Source organism: Typopeltis vanoorti, chromosome 5 (assembly GCF_054136105.1).
Source record: "Typopeltis vanoorti isolate ZY-2024b chromosome 5, IOZ_Tvanoo_1.0, whole genome shotgun sequence".
Taxonomy (NCBI): domain Eukaryota; kingdom Metazoa; phylum Arthropoda; class Arachnida; order Uropygi; family Thelyphonidae; genus Typopeltis; species Typopeltis vanoorti.
The window spans coordinates 66,809,789-66,834,384 of NC_143553.1; the positions used below are offsets into that span (position 1 = coordinate 66,809,789).

At 35.3% G+C, this 24,596-nt stretch overlaps 1 protein-coding gene across 4 annotated transcripts in view; it reads right to left on the reverse strand.

The window, feature by feature from the left end:
• The window catches only part of Sfxn1-3 (Sideroflexin-1-3), a 260,013-nt gene that overhangs the window by 59,476 nt on the left and 175,941 nt on the right, over nucleotides 1–24,596 (reverse strand). For all 4 annotated transcript variants that reach the window (XM_090392487.1, XM_090392486.1, XM_090392488.1 and 1 more), the window contains exon 8: nucleotides 16,210–16,259. In XM_090392487.1, coding sequence (XP_090248613.1) covers nucleotides 16,210–16,259 — 50 coding nt within the window. The remainder of the gene's footprint in view (nucleotides 1–16,209; nucleotides 16,260–24,596) is intronic.

Below are 24,596 nucleotides of genomic sequence, written 5' to 3' on the forward strand. Positions count from 1 at the left end.
TGCTTGGGGATATATCATTGGAGGTGGAGGAAATAAGGGATCTTGGGGTGATAGTGGATAAGGATCTGAAATTTAGAGGACATCATAAAGAATTCTGTGAATGATGCAGAGGACACTGACTTATAGAAGTAAGGAGATTCTTGTTCACTGTATAAGGCTCTGATTAGGCCCATATTGATTATTATGCACAGATTTGGTCGCCTGGTTTTTAAAAGGACAATGAGATATTGGAAAGGGTTCAGAGACGACTGACTAAGGTAGTTTCTGATCTCTGGATTATCGAATATGACGAAAGGTTAAGAAGATACAATTTACAGAGTCTAGTGGATAGGAGGAAGAGGGGTGATATGATAGAGATGTACAAGTTAGTAAGGGATTGTTATAGGATCAATGTTGGAGAGGTTTTACAGACAATGGTGAGAGAACAGGAGAGAACCAGAGGTCATCCGTGGAAGCTGTATAAGGAGGGTGTGAGCAGGGGAGTGAGAAGCAGGTTTTATGCATGCAGAGTTGTGAATGATTGGAATGCCTTGCCTGAGAATGTGGTGTCTGCAGAGAATTTGAATGAGTTTAAGGTGTGATGAGCTGTGTGTATGGCAAAAAGACCTCCTAGATGAGTCTTTGACTCCATGGGGTCTTGGGATGATGATGATAATAAAGAATTTGTGTCACTGTTGATGTTATTAAATAACAATTGGTTATTTAATTAGAATTACAGGAGGTAATTCTAATGTATACACCTCATATAACGGAGAACTTTCTCCTCATTTGAAATTACCTGTCCCAGGCAATGGAGAAACATCCATGACAACTGGAGAGCTCACTACTACAGCCAAAGAAAGAAACCAAGAATCTCCCACTACTTTGTTACAGAAGGAAAACAGGTCAGTCACTTTCAGTACTTATGATAATGAAGTAGCAAAAGCTAAAACTATTGCCAGCAAAAAAAAGCTGCTTTCACACAGTAATATGGTACTAGCAAACAGCCCTTTAAACATCACTTCCACAAACAACCCCACTAACAATGGCATTTACAGAGAAAATGAAAGAGTAATTTTTGATACTAAAGAAAACACACCTTTGGAAGATTATTTGACAGTAACTGCCAAAATTGTACCACCCAAAAATATTACTGATGCATCCTGTGTAACAAGAACTGTACAAGTTTACTTCACTAACATCTCATGGAAAAAACAGTGCTGCAAAAAGGCACTGATATCAACCCTTATCACCTAGACACTGCTCCTATCACACTAACATCGACTAAAGTAATGTCATCAAATGTTCCTCCCAGAGAGCTTAATGAAATATGGCCTGTTAGTGGAAAAATATGTACATTGTCAGCAGCCCACCACATAGCCTGAATTTGTGCATATCAGGAGTTTCTGAAGACAAGTATTAATGCACTTCCACACAATGATGCAATAAACAACCTGCCAAAGATCATCAGCATAGATAGAAACAATCACCTATGCTATCTATATATCTATTGCGGGTCAGAGTGCTTCTACTGCCATGAAGAGAGTCACATTAGGAAGAGCAGTCTCGAAAATTCCCACAACACAACAATAGACACTTCAAACCCAGAGAACAGTCACTAGAAACAGACATGTAGCACAAGGCAATGTGGCTCAGGAAAAAAACCAAAGTATGGAAGAAAGCGAACCCAAAACGCTGACTCTAAATTGGAAGTAACTAAAAACTCCACAAAAAAAAGATTGATTGCACTGATGAAGACCCATTAGTTGAAGAAAAAATCATGTCTAGGGATGAGACTTCAAAACATAACGAACCCAGCATGCTGCTTGTAAATAGCAACCCCACCCAATGAGGATAAACATGAACAAGAGGAAGTAGGAAATTCACAAAGCCAACAATTAAACTTACCAGCTGTAATCTCTTGCAGACTCAGAGCAAGAAAATACTAGCATCCCTAGTACAACCTCAACTAGAATCCATGAAAAATAGTAACACAGAGATTTGGGAGAATGAAGAAGAAAGACTTCCTTTATATGGCAACTTAGAAGAAGCTGAACTCCCTCCCACTGTACACCAAACAATTATCATCCTTCATACAAAAAGCATGAGCTTCTCCTCATAAATTAACTATAGCTCTCAAATACACCACAAGAATATCTGGACTCATATCATATCTCCAGGAGTTACTTCCAAAACTAAAATGCAAACAAACAGAGCAGAAGTCAACAGGACTTCTGCTCTGTTTGTTTCAGCCCATTGATTAGGATATGACTTAATCAATGGGCTGAAAACCCAATACCAGGAAACAATACTAAATGAAATCAATTCATAATCTTACAAATTCACTTTATCATAATGGCTCTAAGAATTCTCTAAATGCAAGAAGACGTGCTTTTGTCCTATCTAACAAGCTACTCCTTGAGCAAGTACAGCGATATCATGCTGATCTAATACTTTTACAGGAAACAAATATCCATTCAGCATCCAAACTAGCAGCAAAATGGACATATCAGCCTTACAAAACCCATCATTCACCTACTCAGCAGCACCATGGAGCAGGAGCGAGCTTAGGACTCCATCATTAGTCTCCCTGCAAGGTCAAGCAGATTGCTGAGGTACTTGGCCATGTGATGTACACCCACCTTGAGCCACCAAAACACAATACCTTCATATTTTCAATATCTACTTACATACAGCAGGATGCATTAGCAGCAAAAATTTTCAAATTCATAAATGGCTATTTTTCAGAAATAGATCAAGAACACATCATCATTGCTGGAGACTTTGACACCCAAAATGGACAGGTTAAATTGCTCTCAGCATTGCACCTCTTTAATCAACACAATGCAGGAAATGGTAAACAATAATGAACTAGTTGATACCTCCCAGCACCAATATCCAAAAAATGGTCCTACACCTGGAGATCATCTATCACAGCAATAGGCCACTCTAACAGCTCTACTGGACAGATCCTTCCTCTCTAAACACAAACTTCCTCTGATAACAAACATATCTACATATCAGACCACTACATCATTAAATTGGAATTCTCATTACTCTAGAAGGAAACCAAACCAGGAACCACCTATTGGATCTTTAACAAAGCCCTCCTGCAAGACTCAGAATATGGCACAGAATCTCCAGGCCTTGTTATTTTACCTTACTGAATCAAGAGATGCAACAGAACCCATGAAAACATGGTGGCCTAATCTGAAATCTCAACTGAAAGCACACACACACAAATTTAGTCATCAAAAACATCAAAAGAGGAACATCACCATTAGACAATTTGAATAGCAGATTCAGTTCTTCACTGAAGAAAGTCCAGAACACCAATCACTTCTCCAAGCCATACAAGCACACATAAAGAAGTCTGCCAAAAGTGCCCTTTTTAGATCATGGTACACAAACATAAACAACCTATCAGATCCCCCCCCCAACACACACACACACAACCAATCACAAAGCACTTTCATCTCAGCTATTAGACTAAAGGATGATAATATTACAGAAGACCCAGATGAAATACAACAAAACAACATATACTTCCATTATCCATGAAATACTGAAAGCCTCATCCATACTACAAAACAACCATGTTTTGTAGTATGGATGAGAAAGGGTAATAAGGAAATTCCTATTACCCTGGAAGAACTGTAAACAGCATGTAAATCCCTGCCAAAGAACAAATCCTCTGGCCTGGACAGACCTACTTCCAAGTTGTTCCAAGCATTCTAGGATGACCTGGTACCACGCTTCCTCAAATTTCTGCCTAAATGGACTTCCACAATCCGTTACAACCTCAGTTGCATGTCTTATTCCAAGGAAGGCAGAATATACAGACCCTAGATACACAGACTGCAAAATCACCTCTAAAGTAATCGCAAACCATTTGAAGTAGCTGATATTATTGGCTTCTATCAACACTATGCAGTGCCAGGAAGATTAATATGCAATAACCTACAACGAATCAGGGATCTCATCCACATTGCAAACTTCATTCTGATGCTGTTTCAGTCAAGACTGATAAGTGATTAGCACTAATCAGTCTTGACCAGGAAAAAGCCTTTGATAGAGTAAAGCATGAATATCTCTTTGAAGAACTGAGAGCATTCAGTTACAGGCCTCTCATTATTCACACAGTCCAACTACTATACAGAGAAGCATATTTTTGCCTAAAGATAAAAAACCAGCTCATTCACACATTGCCATATTCTCAAGGGACCAAAACAAGGATGCCTGCTTTCTAGACAACTGTACACACTGGCCACTGAATCTTTCCTGAGAAAAATTATACAACACCATGATTTCTAAATGAACCAAACTACAAAAAATGCATATGAAGATCAGCCTATTGGGCATATGCAGATGATGTCACAAATCATAATATGCCACGATAAAGAAATGAAAGCAATCCACACAGTTCATGCACTATATGCACAAGCCTCTGAAGCAAAGTTATATTCTGAAATGTCTTCTGGCTTTGGGCAGATAACTGAAAAACTAGAACAGACTCTCCAATCAAACACAATTGGTCAAGTTAAGGACAAAAATACTTAGGCATCTACTTTGGTAACAATCAAGTTTATAATTCATTCAACTGGACACAATTACACTACTACCACTTCAAACAGGTACTAGGTAAATAGAACAACATACAAGAAACTTCTTTACTTTAGGGAGAAAAGTGCTAATCATCAACCAGATGGCTACTAATGTGCTATAACATACATTCAAAGTATTAACACTATCTGAAGCCTTCTTCCATCAAATCCAGAAGTCAATGATATGATTCCTCTGGAACAAAACCAACTGGACAACCTACTCAGCACTCTGTAAGCCACTCAATAAGGGAGGCTAGGGTCTAGTCTCTCTCTCTCTCTCTTGAAACCAAAATAACATTCTTCAGGATTATCTTTCTTCTCAGGACACTCTAGACTAAGCAGATCTATATGACAACTCTCAAACATATTCTGAAAGCAGTCACAAGAGGACTTGAATTATACACAATATTTCGAATAGTCAATGTACTGGTGCCTCCCAAATTGTCTCCATTCTACCACACATTCTACATGCTGGAAAAGCAGATCCTCATTACCCAGTAACCATGTCATCCCATGAAGCAGTGCTCTGTTCTCAAACAGAATCATTAAAATTCCCATAACTGGCCAACCTTTCCTCTCCACTACCAGAAGTTGGGCAGGTATAAGAACTATAGATCTTCTGCTCCAGAAATGGCAGTGGAAACCCTCCAAAGTTTACTGCTGAAAAACACCAAAGCAACATCAACAAGTTCAAGAATCCATTATGAATGCCTTTCCAGATATCAGTATACCACAAGGAATTCAGATTTCAACCAGAAATTCCTAAGAACCCACCTTTAAAATCTTGTCATCTGAAACCACTCTTCCACTACTGTGAACTAATTTCAAGAAAGTGTACCACAACCTCACTTCAACACCTCCTGACTCACCTTTTGCACTTTCATCAATATCTCAACCCTCAGACTCACCTGCATATCTACAGATACCACTCAATTTTCAATGGGATCTTCCCTACAGGACAAAGCGTACAAAGCTAGATGCAGAAATACAGTGGAGGTTGTGGCACAATATCTTACCAACTCCAACTAAACTCCACAAATTCCAACTTAGAGCATCAGATCTCTGTCTATTCTTTGCTGTCAATAAAGGGATCATCACACATGCACTGGACACTGCCTCTATAAGAACTATAGCTGTAACCTGTAACCATCTACACAGCCATGAAGACTACTGTTAACTGTTACATACAGAGCAGAGAAGACACAGAATATGGAACTTCCTTTTTATTGCAGCAAAAGCTATCACATACAGTTTTTATCTAAAGAACACAAGGGAAAACCAGAATCATCTCATGCACAACCTACACAGGAAGCTGAACAGCTGACTGCTACTGGAATATCAACACCATGAAGAACAGGGAACTCTAAACAAATTCAATGCAGACTGGAACCCAAATGGTATCCTTTGGTTGACCAGAGAAGATAATACAATTCTCCTGATGTAGAAGAAAAACCGCAGCATGTATAGACCATAAAACACATAGTTGTGGACAACATGAGAACTGCAGCAACTACTCTGCTTTTAAAACTATACTATCTTTTCCATGATAATGTGAAAATGTCTTATCCTTTTGCTTATGTTTTTGCTATTTTATGGTTTTATGTTATATGTAACATATATTTAATGTGCATTTTTAAAGTATAAATATTTCAATGTTTTGAGTTAATCAAAAGTTATTGAAAGTTTATTTTTCACTTGGTTAGAGTATAATAAATTTAGTTTAAACCTTTATCCAAGTGTGAGCAAACAAAGTTTGCACCTGAAAGTATCTTCAGGACTAGGGTAAGGTGGTACAACAACAAACAGGGCACTCCTTACAAAGGTGGAGCAAGCTACCAACACTCCTATCTCAGTATCTCCCATAGTGCAAAACATATCTCCTTGCGGATATGTCTAATGTTATGCATTAAGGGAAGGGCCACAACCCAGACTAGTTTCGACCTTTATTGAGGTCTCTTCAGTGGGAGCCAGGCCCAAGTGGAGATACCAGGCAGAAGCATTAGCAGGTCATCTCTGCCTATAGGAGTTGCCAAATGGTGTGCCACCCTTTTTTAATAAATTACTCTGGATTTAGAGAAAGATGTTGAAAGTTTATTTTTCACTTGGTTAGAGTATAAAAGGGTGGCACACCATTTGGCAACTCCTATAGGCAGAGATGACCTGCTAATGCTTCTGCCTGGTATCTCCACTTGGGCCTGGTTCCCACTGAAGAGACCTCAATAAAGGTCGAAACTAGTCTGGGTTGTGGCTCTTCCCTTAATGCATAACATTAGACATATCCGCAAGGAGATGTGTTTTGCACTATGGGAGATACTGAGATAGGAGTGTTGGTAGCTTGCTCCACCTTTGTAAGGAGTGCCCTGGTGTTGTACCACCTTACCCTAGTCCTGAAGATACTTTCAGGCGCAAACTTTGTTTGCTCACACTTGGATAAAGGATTAAACTAAATTTATTATAATCAAAAGTTAATCAAATTAAACCTTTTAACCAAGGTTTAATGTTAATACACACACACCAAATTAAAGAATAGATGTGTTGTAAAAATGAGTTGATTGTGAAGCACTTCATAACATTCTTGGAAAAGTGTCTGAAATTTGAAAGGACTTGTGTGAAGATTTTTTTTTTGTGTAATTCCATAGGATATTACAGCTAGTAGTATTCTGATCATTGGACATCTATGGTATTTATATATACTGTATACATTCATGTATTCCTAGACTGATTTATTCGGCACATCTTACATACATACATTTCCTATTTATTCTATGCAAATCATCTTTTCATTGTATATGTCTATGTGCAATTCTGCATGCAAATATCTTGATTTACTTTTACTTTAATTTTTAATTCAGTTACTTTTCTTGTTAAACTTGCTCTGTGTCTTATGCTTTTACATCTTGTAACAAGCTTTGTGATCCTTTGCCCTTCAGTGATGTTTGTTTAGAGCCGAGTTGATGACTGTTTTTAGTTTCCATGGGTTCCTAATAGTATCACATGACTGGCCAAAGAATGGTAGAACAAAAGCATTCTGTAATCTATGTTCATTTCTTTCTTTTTTTGCTTGGTGTAGCAGTTTATTCTCTGGGTGGGTGGGTGTGTATTCACTCTGATGATATGAGATACTCATCACAAAATATTAATAGTTTATATTAAATTCCTTTTCGAATGTAATTAATATGTATAGTCATTTAATCACATCTTTAAATTATGTCAGTATTAACAATCAAATTCACATACTACATAGAGAGATCAATTTCAGAAGATGACCAACCAGGTTGGTAAGTTGCATTCGAAGCTTGCAAGATTACAGTCAAGAGTGTCATTTCTCAAATGCTGCCATGACTCTGATCTTATTCCTGATTTTGCCAGAATCAAAGAAACCATCAAATCTCCAGAAGCACATGGGATTTATTTACAAGCTTTAGTTTAAAAGTAAAGGCTTACTTTTAAACCAAATCCGATGTGCTAAACATGACTTGGCCAAAGTTAAGATCTTCATTAGTAATTTAAGTAACATGATCCAAAGAACATTAACTCCTGATTATATAATGTCAATATCACATCACAATCACATTTCTAAAGAATCTGGTATAAAAGCATTCACTTCAAAAAAATCTTCTGCAAAAGTTTGATGATCTTAGAAGTAGAGCAAATTTTCCACTCCATAGCTTATAAACAAATGGGTAGTTAACCTGTCCTGCTTCAAATCACTCAAAATGAGGCCATGATTTTTTTATCCCATCTAAGAAAATCCCTTATGCTGATTTTATGCTGTAAACTGAAAGGGACCTACATGACCTTCCTTCTGAATTCAGCAAACAAATTAAGTTTTGAAGTGTCATATATTTTATATAGTGCAAAATTACCACCTTCAAACATTCCTAGATCTGAAATTAAAAGCTTTACTTTATAGTATTGTGGTTGTTCTTTACACTATCTAAAGAGCAACAACAATATTATGATTTCTAAAGCAGATGAACATTTGACAAAGTTAAAAGAAGCATTTTATTTAACATATTTAAAGAAAAACAAATACCAAATAATATCCTAAAAGCTATCATAAGTATATATGAAAATAATCAAATACAAATAAGATTAAATCATGAGCTATCATATAAGAGAGAGATAAACTGGGGTCCAACAGGGATGTCCCCACTCAGCAATTCTTTTTAATATTTACCTAAATGAAATAATAATAAAATGGAATAAAAATTTCCATCAAGGTATTAAACTTTCTCCTACTGTAAACTTAAACATTCTCTTTTTGTCGACGACCAAATAATAATTACAAATTCTGAAGATAACTTACAGAAAGCTATTTTAAATCTAAATGAAATAGCCAAAGATTATGGTATGATAATATCAACAGAAAAATCATAGATAACAAGATCTAAGAACAGGTGAATTCATTTAACTACTTAGGATGTATGATCACATATGAAAATGAAAAAGATATAAACCTAAAAATTGCAAAATATTTAAAAATAACAGGTGTAATTAACTATATTTAAACCAAACCTAGTTCAAAAACAAACCAGACTAAAAGTATACAATACGTTAGCCCTACCAGTCTTATTGTATAGAAGTGAAATCTAGACAATAAAACAAAAATACAAACAAAGATTACTAACAGCAGAAATGAAGTTTATGAGAAAAACTGCAAAGTATACTCTACTTGATCACAAAAGAAACAAAGAAATTATGAAAGAATTAAGCCAAGAATCAATAATAGAAAAAATATAAACATAAATAGATGGAACACATTCAAAGAATGAAAATAGAAAGATTACCAAAACAAGCCTTAAAGTACAAGCTATTAGGAAAAAGAAAACCAGAACGTCCTCTTAAAAAAAATTCAACGATGACTTCCAAGGCTGGAACAGGCCATGCTAGGCCTAAATCCTTGATATGCATGATGATGATGAAGAAAGCAGATGAAATTGCACAGTTATCATGGATTCATCTGAATGAGTTTCTCCAAGTTCTACTTACAAACCTATTACCAGTAGTTTACTAGTAGAAATCTCACTGAACAACACATTTGTTGGATGCTAACATGACTGAAAAGTTAAAGATATTTCATGCTAGAACATCAAGATTATAGGGATTGATAAAAATGCATAAAATGGGCATTTCTTTGCAGTCAATAGTTGACTGTATCAACTGTCCTATACATAAATTATCAAAATTTTTATCTAACCTTCTTTCCAAAAGAATCAGAAAATCTCCTTCCAACATAAAGAATACTGCAGATTTCACCACTAAAGTGAAAGATCATTGTCTTCACTGCTCTCATATCACAGTGAGTTTTAATGTTCTTTCCTTTTTCACTAACATTCCATTAGATACAACTATTCAACTGCTCTCTAAAGGTTTTCCAGATGACACCCTTACATTAACTAACTTTCCTGTGCACTCTCTGGATACTTTTTCCTGGTAAGCTAATTTATGCAAGTAGGTGGAAGGTTGTGCTATGGACTCTCCCTTCTGTCACCACTTCTATCCAATTATTTCATAGAACACATAGAAGAATGTTTTTTCACTACTATCACTCCTCCTCTTGTCTCTCCACTTGGTTTTATTATGTTGACAATGTGTTCACTATTTGGCCATACACAAATGGAGAATTAGATAATTTCTTAGATAAAATTAACAACTTTTTCCCTAGAATAAAATTTATGTTAGAAAAGGAAAATCGCAAGTTCTTCCTGTCTTGGATTTGCTAGTAAAGAGGGAAGTAGATGGCTCCCTCAGTATTTGTTTATAAGAAGTTGATGTTCACCTGAAAATACGTTCTTCAGGACTCTATGCACTACCCTTCAAATAAACTCGGAATTGTCAAAGACTCTTGCCAACAGGGCATATGTCATCTGTTCTTCTGAAGACAAGAATTACAATCTATAAAAGACAATATAATTCAGAATCGATATTTTCCATCAAATTACAGGGCATCTTGGACAATTATTCTTCTACTAATAGTCCATCATTGGATACCAAGAGAAATTCCATCCCTTGCATAAAAGGCATCTCAAAAGTTTTAAAAAATTTGAATTCCAGACAATTTTCAAGCCAATAAATATGATTTCCTCAATCCTGCCTTTCACTAAAGATAAACTTCCACACATGGTTCACCAGGTAGTGCACTGGATTCCTTGTTCCTTCAGTCTCTTCTATTTTGGCAAAACTGGTCATACCACAGACAATTGGTGATGAGAACAGGATATGGATTACATCTGTTTTTTCCAAGCTGAGAAATATGGTCTTCAGAAACATGCAGTTTCTATTAGCTGCAGGATCCTAAGGAATAACACAAAAAATCTTCACACAAGTCCTTTTAAATTTGAGAGAATCAACTCAGTCTTAATCAGAATGATGGTCTAAAAATTCCCAAACACTGAGAAACAGTGATTTTGAACTCCCAAAATGTAATAAATGTTCAATTCTAATATGTATCCGCAATATTTACACAACATTTTTTTTGTGTGCAAACACACACACTTTCATTCATATTGGACTCCATGTTTTTTTTGTGTGTGTTGGTTTTTTTGGTATGTATGTAGTAGCAAAGCAAAATATTCGGATGTCACTTTTCAACTTTAGTGATGCTGATACAATTACTAATAAATTACTTCTAGCTTTAATAATATAACCAAAATGCCTAACCTTCATCATTCAATCAAATAAATACAAAAATTCCACACATGAAAAGTAGAAGAACCTATAGCACTGTAGTGCTATGAACAGGTTGTAGGTGAAGGTTTGGAAAGAAGCTACCACAATATTTATATTTTTCAGTGATGTGATGAGTAGAAATTCCTGTGACATATGAAAGTGAGATGGAGTCCCTGCTGTATTTAATCATGGCAGTTTTTGCACCTAAACAAGTTTATAAACTGCTTTTTTTAAGATGACCATAAAGAATAACTTGATGATTTAAGATGCAAAATACTCAACAGATCATAATTCACTCAACATTAAAAAATACTCTATTTCTAATCAAAAATAGGGGCCAAATTTTTGCAAAGAATGATGTAAAGATTTTTCCCCCCTTTTATTATATCACTGTATGACAGCTATCTTCTTTGCATTTATGCTATTAAGTATTAACAGCATAAATGCAAAGAAGAAGAAGCTATTTGATAAAAAAATACTGAAACTTGTTAGTTATTTTCTTAGATTTTTTTTCTGTTTATTACAACAAATCACATTTTTCATAAACAGCACTCCAGTTTTACACATGATCTAACATTCATGACAAGCCTCCATGCTCAGTCGGTTTTACAAAGACCTTTGGAAGAAGAGATTGTGGTTCAAATTCTGTACGTGATGTAGGAAACCTTTATCAGGGCTTTCCAGCTAAAAGTGAGGTAGCAGGTCTCATACAGAGGTGAAGGTTTTTTCTGTCAGACACTCAGGTTTTTCATCCCTCAATACTGGCAAACCAGCCCAATGAACACTCATATCTACAGACATGAAATAATTACCCTTAGAGGGATGAAGCAGAGGAATGGCAAGCCAGCCATTAAATTATCTAAAACCCTGAATCAGAGAACCTAATGCATCTAAGGATGGAAGAAAATTGGGAATATTCAGGTTATCTGTGCTTCAGTTATCAACTGGTCAACACTTCGAATTCCTTGGTAATTCTCCAAATGTTTCTATTATTAAAAACATATAATAAAACTTTTTGTGGAGGGGGGGGGTCCAGCAGAATAACTGGAAGTAAAAATGGTAGGAGCTTATAATATTTTAGGCATTGTATTCATTACTTTCTTTATAGTATTTGTTTATTTTCAATGATTAGGATGTTTAGAGACATGCCCAAAAATTTTATGTGGCCATTTTGATCATAAATTTTGATTATATTCTTTTTTTTTAAATTCCTAATAGACTATGTGAAGGTCTCCCAGATTGCTAGCATCTCCTTCTGTATTATTAGATGATCCACTCCAAATTCATTTGCATATGACAATGCATTGCTTCAACATAACTACCTGTTCAGTGATTTACGCTCAATGCTTTCTTATGCACTGACATTTCTGGAAAGAACAACAGAAATCAGTCGAACTCCTCATCAATTTGGATGGATGGCCAAATCGATGAGGAGTTCAATTGTTCACTTCATCAAATGTAGAATCAAATTTGTTTATAAGAATAAAGATGAGAGCAAAATAATCTGTTGTATTTTGATAGCAATTCCTCTAGTATAATTTTTTTTTTCATATTTTTTAACAAATGGAAAAAAGGAACCAAAAATTTTTATGCCCGAGTTCACTGATACCATTTCAAAGTCCACAGAAATCCAACTTTGAACAGATTTGGCCATAATTATTTTACAGTTTCAACACCTGATGGCATATCTTCTCTTGCCTGTTTGGTAATGGTACATGCAAAACTGGAAATATAAATTTCTTTTTCTTTCAGCATGATATATATAAACTAATACTAGCTGCACAAAGAAAATGAGCCATTCAATAATGAGATTTTCATCAAATAACCGGAATCTGATGAAATCTGCATGTTATTTTAGCACACCCAAACATGAAAATTTGACAAGCATTAGGGAGAGTAATCGTGCAATCTTCACCTGGGAGACTGCCAAACACATGGAATTTTCAGTTAAGAAAGGTACCTGTGGACCTTTGTTATACCTACAAGGCAGATAATTATGACAAGCCTGGAAGAGAGCTTGAAATAGTGTCATGGCATAACAATCTGTAAGGGGTATGATGTTAGCAATACATGGGAGATGGCCAATGGGTATCTGAAGAAAGCAATATCATATCAGACTGTATACTCAAGGTCACAAGGATAAATCAGGTAGTACTTGGATGAATGAGTAGTATCATTAAGCAAGATCTGTAGAAAAAGAAGATGTTGAAGGTATATAAAGAGAAAGCTGATCAGCAAGCTTACAAGATGTATAAGGCACAGGCAAGAAAGGTGACTAGCATGCTAACGAAAGCAACATCAGATTATGAGGTAGCCAAACAGGCCAAAGAAAATCTCAGAGTTCTTGTGGTATGTGAGAAGTACAAGGAAGAATGACTATGGAAGGATTACTTTAATAAGTGCTGATAACAGTGAGGTGACAGAAGCAAACAAAATAGTGAACAATGAGTGACCACTTTCAAGAATCTATTATCAAAATGAAGATTTTCTGCAATGACAGATGTGACAGAAACTGATATGGGAACAGAGATGGATGAATTGGAAGTACTTAGGATATTGTAGAGTCTCAATGCAAATACAGCTATATGATTAGATGAGATATCACCTCAATAATGTGCAAAGGAAATGACAATGCCCTATGCCTCTAATGAGACTGTTTAACTTCAATCTAAGCTGTGGTAAAGTCCCAAAGAAGGTGGGCAAAATAGCTCCACTGCATAAAGGAGACTCAAAGACAGAGTTGGCAAATTATAGAGCAATCAGTATGCTGGGTCTGGAAGTAAAAGTATTGGAAACATTTTTGAAGACAGGATTCAAGAATGGGTAGATAAGAATATGATACTGTATGTATGTATGTGTGTGTGTGTGTGTGTGTAGAAGGGAGAAGAATGGCTTTTTGAAGAGTAGGTCATACCTTAAAGATTTACTTCCCCCCCCCAATAGAGTGATGGCTGAGTTGAATAAAGGGAATGACTACACAGATATCTGGATTTTGTGAAAACATTTGATGGGAAACTGCACTGACTGAACTCTGTTACACAAACTGGAACAAACTAGAAAATTAGAAAATTGACTGACAGTATAAATAAAGATAACTGAATACCAGTTTAATGTGGAAAAGTGTAAAATTATGCACTTTGTGATGGAAAGATTACAAGCTATATACCACACCGACAGAAGTGTATCTGGAAAACTGATAAGGATAGGGATTTGGGGTTGAATGATAAGAAGTTCAGTTCAGATGACATATTGCAAAAGCAACCAGGGGTAGCGTATAGGATTATTAGGGGAATGAAGAACAGACTAACAAAGCAGAGACAAGGAAGTTATCATTTCTCATTATAAGGTCTTCATACAAACTGCATGGATTACTGTGCACAGTTCTGGCCATATGGATTTCTTGAGGATAATGAGGAAGTAGTGGAGGGGGGGGGATCTGGAGGTGTGAGACCAAAATGGTGAGGCATTTGTGGAATGCTGCTTACAAGGATAGACTGAAAATTTATGAACTGCATAAACTGGCTTACAAGTGGAAAGAGGGATATGATATAAATATTATTAAATATGAATGAATGGGTTTCCAGAATCTGTTGTAAGTGCACACCAGGAGAGGCATAATAGATGTAGTGTGATGAGTCTGAAGACTCATCACGCTATGGAGATTGATCTCCATGCAATAATAGTTTCTTTCCCCAAAATAAAAAAGAAGGAACTGCTCATTCTCTTGAAATTTTGAAAATTTTATTAGGTTTACCTTTAAATGTTTGCAGATATGATGGAATTATGGCCAAATCTGGTCGAAAGTCAATTTCTACCTAGTCTAGCCATAAATACTGTTACAACTTGAACAGTGCATAAATCTTTAATCTATCGGTAAGTCATTTACAATGTGCATATAGTAGCACTCGATGTTTGAAATGTTCCTCTTTTGCCTTCACGCATGCCCGAAATCTGTGAGACCACATATCAATGGCAGCGTGCACAACATCTAACGGAAACACTACCACTGATTGCTCCAAATCCGCCTTCAGGCTGATGATGGTAGGGTGTTGTTTCTTACAGGCTATGCTTTCAAGCTCTGACCACAAATTAAAGTCAGGTGGATTCAGATCAGGACTCCCACATGACCAATCAAATGGTGATATGTGGTCGGGCACATTTGCCTCCAACCACTGTTGTGTGGTCCTCGCCTTGTGCGATGAGTCCTGTTGGATTTATCTTAAGGGGCTGTACAACAACTAGTAACATGGTGTCTTGATAAACTTTGGCAGAGGTTTTGACCCCTTTCTTGCAGACATGCAAGAAAGGGGTCAAAAAGGGGTATATTCTCCTGATATGTCCTTCCCACCAAGCCACCAATCCACTGTGCAACTATCCAGGGCAATACATGATCATTTTGGTGGTTAAACAACTCTTCAATGAACATGAAAATCTTCACCTATGAAGAGGATATCTCTGTGCCTTTTCTTTGGCAGTCAGATATGTCTTCTGTATCATTATAACGGTTAATAATCCGATACACAAATATCACACTGATCCTGAGTGTCTTTAGCATGTTAAAAATAACAGGTGGCTGTATTCTAATCTTGTGAAGTGCTATTATAGCTAAATGGTTCTCATAATCTTACCACTGCACAGCTAGACAACTCTCTCTACTGATAAGCATGCGAATGTTGGCTGTGCATGGCACCACTAATGGAATTGGACTCTGTGGGAAGCATGGAAGTGTGTGTGGAAGTTTTTTATTGCTATAAACATTATTTATAGCAAGATTGTATATAAATATGGCCTCAGGAATGAAAATTATAATGTGTTAAATCATATGGATGTTTTTGGAAGAAGACATATACTATGTAAATTTTCCATGCTCAGAAGGACCAAATATATATATATATATAAAATAAATATTTAAAAGAATTATATATATATATATATGCTCAATTAATTACTGTACCTTCAGAATTCCTTTTTTATCCAAATAGTTCATAATAAAAGGAGGAATAACTGTCAAAATATATAATAAAAATTCTATTAGGATAAACAAAACATATCAAGGATATAAAGGAATGACACAATAACAGTTATATCACACTTATTGCTAAAATGTATATGGTTGTGGCGCTGCAGAGCGCAGAGCAAAAGCTGTGTGTGTGTGTTGCACATGTGTAGGATGTCTGCTATCTAGCGATATCTGATTAAAAAAAAAAAAATCAGCTAACGCCTTTTTATTCAAGCATAGGGAGTAGGGGAGGCCGTTTTTTTAGCCCTATCTAACTTTTGGAGACTGAGTGGGCAGTTCAATCTCTACTGGTAGCCAATCAGAGATAGCTGGCCCAAGGCTATCATTAATTAATCGGCACGCAGTGACGAAGACAGCTAGTAAGTGCTGCCATCTGGTGGTCCATAACACAACATTTTAATGTCTGAAATTAGTGTGGGTTCTATGGCAGATTTTCTTGAGTTTACAAGATGAAAAACCCGAGTTACCAGGAGGGAAAACCTGCTAGCCCGTGCCAGAGATTGACTAACTCTGGAACTGTCGAGAAAAGGCTTAGAAAAAGTTCCTCTAGTCAGCGACTAGATTTGAACACCTTTCGTCGTGCAGTCAAGCGCTGTAGAGTGCAAACGCCACTTCTACTGAGCTATGCAGGCTATCTGATTATCTGATTATCTTACATTATTTTTTTTTAGTGGCAGTGGAATTTGATAAAATAATTAAATGAAAAGGAAAGGATAACTTTTTTCTTTTTTATTATTAATTATCACATAGTTAAACATTTCCAAAAATGTATAGCAGAAAAATACATTATTTCCTGTAATAATTAGAAATGTTAAAATAAGAAAGCTTTGTTACTTACAGCCCATCTAAAACTATTTGATTATGATATTTTTATTTGTAAAAAGAACTTGCCTCTAGTGTAGTTTTTTTAACTTCTGTAACAAACTTGAGAGAAGAAAAGATTGAACTTTTCAAATGACATTTTCATGGCATTGAAGAACTGCTGACTTGTTTACAAGTGCCAGTAGTGCTCTTGCATAAACATTGTACTTCTGAGAGGAAGCTGAATGAGTGCAAGAGAGAAAAATAGAACAGCTGTCGTGTTCATTAGAACAGAAAAAGAGACAACATTCTAGAGAAGGTAGTTGGAGGTTTTAAGGGAATTTCTGAGGCCAAAAAGGTGAATAAGACTCTTAAGAGGGAAACAAATATTTATGCTAAAATTAACGCAGGAATTTCCTCTCTATGAGGTACAGTTGTAACAGATAAAAAATGATTATATAGATTCTCCCAAAGCAAAGGACAGTTCCTTTTGATACAGTATGCAGAAAGTATATTTTGGCTAAGTGTAATAAACCAGTAAAAAATTAACTTTTTGTATTTAAGGATAATGATGAGGTTTCCACATTCATATTATAAAGAAATAGGAAAGGAACTGATACTCCAAAGAAGATATGAAAGAAATACATTTTTTTTTTGTACAAATTGTACAAAATTTTTTTTTGTTTTGTTTTTGAGGAAAAAGGAGGTACGAGTTAAGAAATTCATATTTTATGGCCATTATTGACAGCTGAAGAAATTGTGTTATGAATTTAAGGTTTTGTGTATTCTCACAAAATCCTGTGATTTTGAAGAGGAGAAAATTTATGCAATGTTCATGTTCAAATATTATGAAAATATTTTTGGAGAGGAACAAAACGGTTTCCATAATGGCAGATCCTGCACTTATGCCTTTTTCACTTTCAAGCTTCTGATAGAAAAAAGAAGAAAATTCAATTTAGAGACCAATATATTATTCATCGATTATAAAAAGGATTTTGATAAAGTCATTTGTACTAAGCTACTGGAAATTTTAAGAGATGACAACATTCCTAACTAGTTAATTAAAGTAATTTTCAATATTCTTTCCTTCATGCTTTACACAGTGATCGGATTTTGATTAACCACCCTAATCTTAACAATAATGGCGGCATAAAAATCCCAAGAATTTGGATGGCACACATTCAACCCACTTAGTACTTCAAGCTTCCAGCAAACCCTGACATCAGGACTCGAAGAAATGTTTCAGCTTTTATTGACCACCATCCATACTGGTTTGTTTTAATTTATATGTCTACTTATATGAGTAACTTTTGTGTGTGTGAACATGTTGCTCTTTAGCTTAATTTAATTTTGTAACCTAACAGATAATAATAATAACAACAGGACTCTCTAGCTTTGATGTAGTAAGGTTTTTTTCCTCACTAGACATCAGGTCAATAGTTTTAATGGTTGACCAGTAACTTCAGCATACCATGTAGATTGTAGTGCAGCTTGTTTCTTTGTATATATGTGTATATTCCAGATGATGACCTTAATGCGAAGGTCGAAACATCGAGTGATTATTTTGGTTTTTATTAAACTGAAGCTTTACTCTAACATGCTGTTTCCATAATTTTTAAGATGCAATTTTCAATACATATAACAATAACCAAATTAAAATAAAGACAGCTGTACAAAAATTTGAATCACAAGTGTATGACAAGGATGTAGTCTATCACCACTCCTCTTTAATATTTATATTAATAATATTATAAAAGAGTGGAGCAAACAGTTTTGGAATTCAAATAAATAACTGCACCAATTTGCTGATGATCAAGTTCTAATTGAAAGATTCACTACAGCGAGCAGCCTTTTCATTAAATGAAATAGCAAAAACATACAATATGGAAATCTCGATTTCCTAAACCAAAGTCATGGATTTAAAGGCTGTGACATAATTAGAAACAAAATTTGCATCAACAATGATATTACAGAACAGGTTAATACATTCAAATATCGAGGTTACTACTTATCTAATGAAAGAGAGAAAGACATGCAACATAAAATAACCATATAGGAATAACAAAAACTATTAATCAGACATTCAAGCCAAATTTAATAAGTAAGAAAACAAGAATAAGAATCTATAACTTAATAGTAAGACCTATCCTAACATATAGTTCAGAAGCCTGGACCATAATGGTGGTGCTAGTGTCGCAAGTGAACGTAGAAGTAGATTTGCATGGTGCTAAAAAAAGTGTTTTTAATTAGTGTGGATTTTTGTCGCAAATTGTGCTGCATTTTTTTCAGTTTAGATACAAGTGACCTTCAGTGGTGTTGCTGAAATTTTTTGTTGTTTACATTGTGTTTTGCTACTTGTTTATTGTACTGCTCCAGTTTCTGAAGATGGCGTCTATAAAGAAACATAGATCAACGGTACGAAAGTCTGGCTTTGCCTTGGATTTTTTGCAGTGGATGTGTTGTGAAAACTGCTATATGTATGCACCGAAAAATGTGAAAGATTTGTGGATGGGTAAACAAGAAGAAGGAAAGCGTTAATGTATGTGAAAAGTGTCTGGATAGATTACAGTGATTAGAAAAGAGCAAACATCAGGACCGTAGTAGAAGAGCCACAGCAGGAGTTAGTGAAAATGAAAAGTGAAATGAAACATCTGGAAGAGGATATTTAACAACTAAAGGAGAGATTGGCTGATGATAAGGAGGAAGTTAATATTAAAAAGAAAGGGTCAAAAAGGGGACTCGATCATTAGAGGAGGGATTGCTAATAAAATGCACAAAACATGCTTTCCTGGTGGAACAACGAAGCAAATAAATGCGTTGCAGAAAAGGAAATACCAGGGCATCAAAATTAGTGGTAATTGTGGGCATAAATGACTTAGTTGGGAAGAGAAAATATGTTGATAGAAACTTGAGGAAGTTGTTGCAGCAGGTAAAGAAGAATAGTGTTAGGAATGTCAGAGGCATGTTGCCCAGATATGATAACAGTGAATTGAGAAAGACAGCACAGATAATGAATAGTAAGATGGCTGAGTTGTTTGAGGCAAAAGGGGGTTCAATTTGTTTCTGAGAAGGCACAGAATCAGGAAGTTAATGTAGCAAATGATCCGAATCAACCTGTGAAACAGGATAGCACAAATCAACAGATTGTATGGCAGGAGGAAGATGGATATGAGGTTGAAGATGTGGTAGCAGCAGCACAATGTGATGGAATGCATAAAGGTGAGGATGAGACAGGTAGTAATGGAAATCACAGTCAAGATTAGGGAAACGGGAGTGGTCAGATCGAAAAGAGAGGTGTAGTATAGCAGCTAGAATAGAGAACGTTGGTGCTGGTAGAATGGCATCAAACACACAGTGATTGTTATGTTTATACACAAATGTAAGGGGTATTCGAAACAAGAGAGCTGAGTTTGGCATTGATTGAGACAGTATGCCCAAAAATAATTGGAATAAGTGAAACTTGGTTGTCTGAGGAGGATGTAATGTCGGGAATAGAATTAGAAGAATATATAATTTTTCAGAAGGATAGAAATGTGAAAAGAGGAGGGGGAGTACTGTTAATAATTGCAGAGGAATTGTGTCTGCAAAGTGTGGAAGTTGGTAGTGCATGCACAGATTTTGAATCTATGTGGTGCATGGTTGAATTAAAAAGGTTAGTATATCTGATAGGATGCTGTTATAGGCCAGGGAATACAGAGAATACTGATTGTGAAATGTTTAGGCAAATTAGTTGGGCATGTGTAAAAAGAAGGTGATTCTGATAGGAGACTTTAATTACAGGAATATAGATTGGAAGCAGGAGATAATGTGTGGGAACAAAGAGCGAGTTTGTAGAATTTCTGAGAGATAAGTATCTCAAACAGCACGTGATTGAAGCAAATAGAGGCTTTAATGTTTTGAATATGGTGTTAACTTCACAAGATGTAGTTGTTAACAAAGTGTTCACACTGCCACCAGTTGGTAAGAGTGATCATAAGGTACTTGTCTGCGAAGTGATGAAACAAAAAAAGGTCACTGCCAAAAAATGGATACATGTGGAAGTATAAAGCAGGTGATTATAGGAAGCTCTGTAGTCACTTAGCATCATTTTGTTGACTAGATGAGCTGAGCGGAAAAAAGATGTTGACAATGCATGGAATCTCCCACGGCAGTATCTTACAAAAGCAATGTATGACTGCATACCAAGGAGTGAAATGGATGAACAGTGAAATCAAGCAAGCTGTGCTGGAAAAGAAAATGTTATGGAGGAGGTACAAGACAGTTGGTGGTGATCAGATCCATTAAGAGTATAAAGTGCAGGCTAGAAAGATGAGCATGGTAAAGAAAGAAAAGTTGCAGTATGAGAGGAGATTGGCTGGTCATGCCAAGGTTAACTCAAGGGAATTTGTCCACTACATGGCAAGCAAGAGGAAGAATAATTATGGCAGATTAACACTGGTGGATAGTCATCACAACAGACTAAAAGCTGCAAAGGATATAGTGGAATTATTGAATGAGCACTTTATCTTTTGCTTGTAAACAACATTATGTGGACTGACTGGGAATCTTTATTATTATTTGCTGATGATGCAAAGTTGGGAAGAATTATAAGTAGCGCTGATGATGTTAATTCCCTTTAGGAAGATTTGAATAGAATTTTTACTTGGACAAAAGAGTGGGGTTGTAGTTTTAATATCAATAAGTGCAAGGTGCTGTATTTTGGAGTGAGAAATATAAGATTGTGTACTATATTGATGGTGCTGTACTGCAGGAAGGGATGAGATTAGAGATTTGGGAGTGATGGTTGACAGTAGACTGAAGTTTAAAGAGCATATTGCTAGTGTTGCAAAGGCTAGACATCATAGTGCTGCTATGATAAGTATTCTAACATGTAAGGATAAGGAAGTGGTTGTGCCACTGTACAAGGCACACTGGTCACCTGGTTTTCAATGTGATGTGGACACATCGGACAGGGCCTAGAGGTGAGTGACTAAGACAATGTCAGGACTTTGGAGAGAGAGGGTGAAGAAATGTGGAAAAACTGCAGAGTTTGGTGGATAGGAGGAAGAAAAGTGATATGATGGAGACATTTAAGTTAGTGAGAGGATTTGATGAGATTAATCCAGAGGGGATTATAAAAAGAGTAGAAGGTGAGAGAGGAAGAACCAGCGGTCATTCCTGAAAGTTATGTAAAAGTGTGGTGAAGAAGGGTATGAGTAGATTTTTACATGGAGAAGGAACACATTACCAGATGGTGTTGTTAATGCAAGGAGAGTTAAGAATTTTAAAATTCTATATGATAAATATGTTGTCATTTGAATAAACCTTCCACAAAGAGTCTGTTGATTCCATGGAGGGTGCATTTTTTTTTTTTTTTTAAGATTTTATTTCTCAGATAAATTGCCTACATACATACAATAATTTTTTTTTTTTCATTAAAATTATGATTACATATTTAAATTATATGTGATACTTACATGATACGTACATACATTTCATTACATATGATACATACATTACGTATATTTGATAACATTTTTTTATAAATTCGATCCTTTTTTATTATTAAAATTATGATTACATATTGTGATTACATATTTACAACACATATGATTACATATTTACAACAGGTTTGTTTTTTTTTTGTTTGTTTTTTTGTAACAACAAAATTCGTACAGAGTTTCATTTTTTTTTCTGTATAATGTATTAATAATAGTTACTGTAGTTGGTAATTTATTGTTTCTGCGGTTGAATAATATTGCTTTTTTTTTTTTTTTTTTTTTTTTTTTACAGCATTTATACATTTAACAATGAGATAATATATATATTTACAATTTTCATTTCATGTATTCAAGCGCTGCAAATAACTGCACTTAAATGTAATACAGGTATCCCTTGATTAACACGATTAATTAATCCCTCGATGTTACCGTGTATATCAAAATCGCGTTAATCAGATATAATAATCAATGGTAAAAATTACAATTCATCCATGATCCATTACTGTATTAATAATTCGTTTTATATGGTACCCTTTTAGGAAAGATAAAAAATGAATGCAAAGTAAATGTTTAATAAATGCTTGAACCTACATTAGTTACTGCAATATTTTTTATCAAAAAAAGTTATAAAGAGTCGTTTGAACAGTTTGTTTTTTTCCTTATCAGTATAAATTCTACGATAACAAGCAAAATGACTCTCTAGACCTCGGCAAACAAGCATTTTTCGATTAACATCTGGATCCATATTCATTACTTGCTTGCTGCTTAGGCGATTCTAAACTGCGAAATATTCCATCTAGTTTTCTTTGATTGTTATCTCCTTTGGAACCTCATCTTCACATTCCATTTGTTCTTTGTCTTCATATGCTTGTTGTTCAATATCAAAAAGATCTTTGTCACTGAAATCTTTTGAGTTTGAATCCAATAATTCTTTAACATCTTCTGCATCAATAGCATCAAAACCAAAGTCTTCACCAACTGCAACAATTTCTTCAACCACATAAGTCATTAACGCATTCTGAAAAGATTTTTCTAAACAGCTCTCATGCAGCTAGAAGACACTTGCTCCCACAAGTCATGAATGTTTTGAATTGCATGTTTTTAATGTTAAAATTTTTCTAAAATTCTTGGACAGTAATCGCATTATCTCCCGTTGTTGTTTCTACTGCCTTTGAGAATGTCTTTTTAAGAAAATAGGCTTTGAAAGATGCAACGACACCCATGTCCATGGGTTGTAGCGATGATGTCGTATTTGATGGAATTTTGATGAATTTAAAGGCGCGTTAAGTAAAATCCCATGTTAAGTAAGGGATACCTGTATATGGATATATATATTTCTTTTCTTTTTTTTTTTTGTTGATCTTGGTTGAGATGTAATTTCTCAGCTTTCATCCTCGAAGCTTAATTAAGCTTATCTGAGGATTACACCGGTTTTATTATTTATTGATTTGTTTGCTGTGTTGGGAAGTAGGATGATGTTTGATAGGTCTGATTTCTATTACAGCTGCAGGTTGAGAAATTCACACATGCACTCACACACACACACACTTACACGATAATTTGGAATGTCTTGATGCATCACTGAACTGGAAAGCCTGAACTAATATATTGTGTTTCATTAAGTTTGTAAGGTGCGCAGGGAGTGTGTTTCTTGTTCACAGTTTGTCTTTAAGGCTCTTTTCAGGCTATTGTAGTTTGTAAGGTTCCTGTATTCAAAAGGTAATTTATTTTACATGTCTGGGATGTAGAAGCTTCGTGTGGCCTTTCCGTAGAGATTATTGTATTTATATGTGATATAATTATTTGTCTGAGGTCTTGTTATACGATATGTATTTCTAACTGTCCTGTAGTTGGCATCGAAGTAATGTTTTAGCAAAGCTGCATAATGACATAAATATTTTGCTGTCAGTATTTTGTGTTCTGACATTGCAGTGTATAAAGTCGATATAGTCTCTTTGTTCCCAAAAGATCAGTTTTATCATTTTGTACTGTAACAACATTAATCTATTTAGTTTGTAGGATGCACAGAAAGCATACATT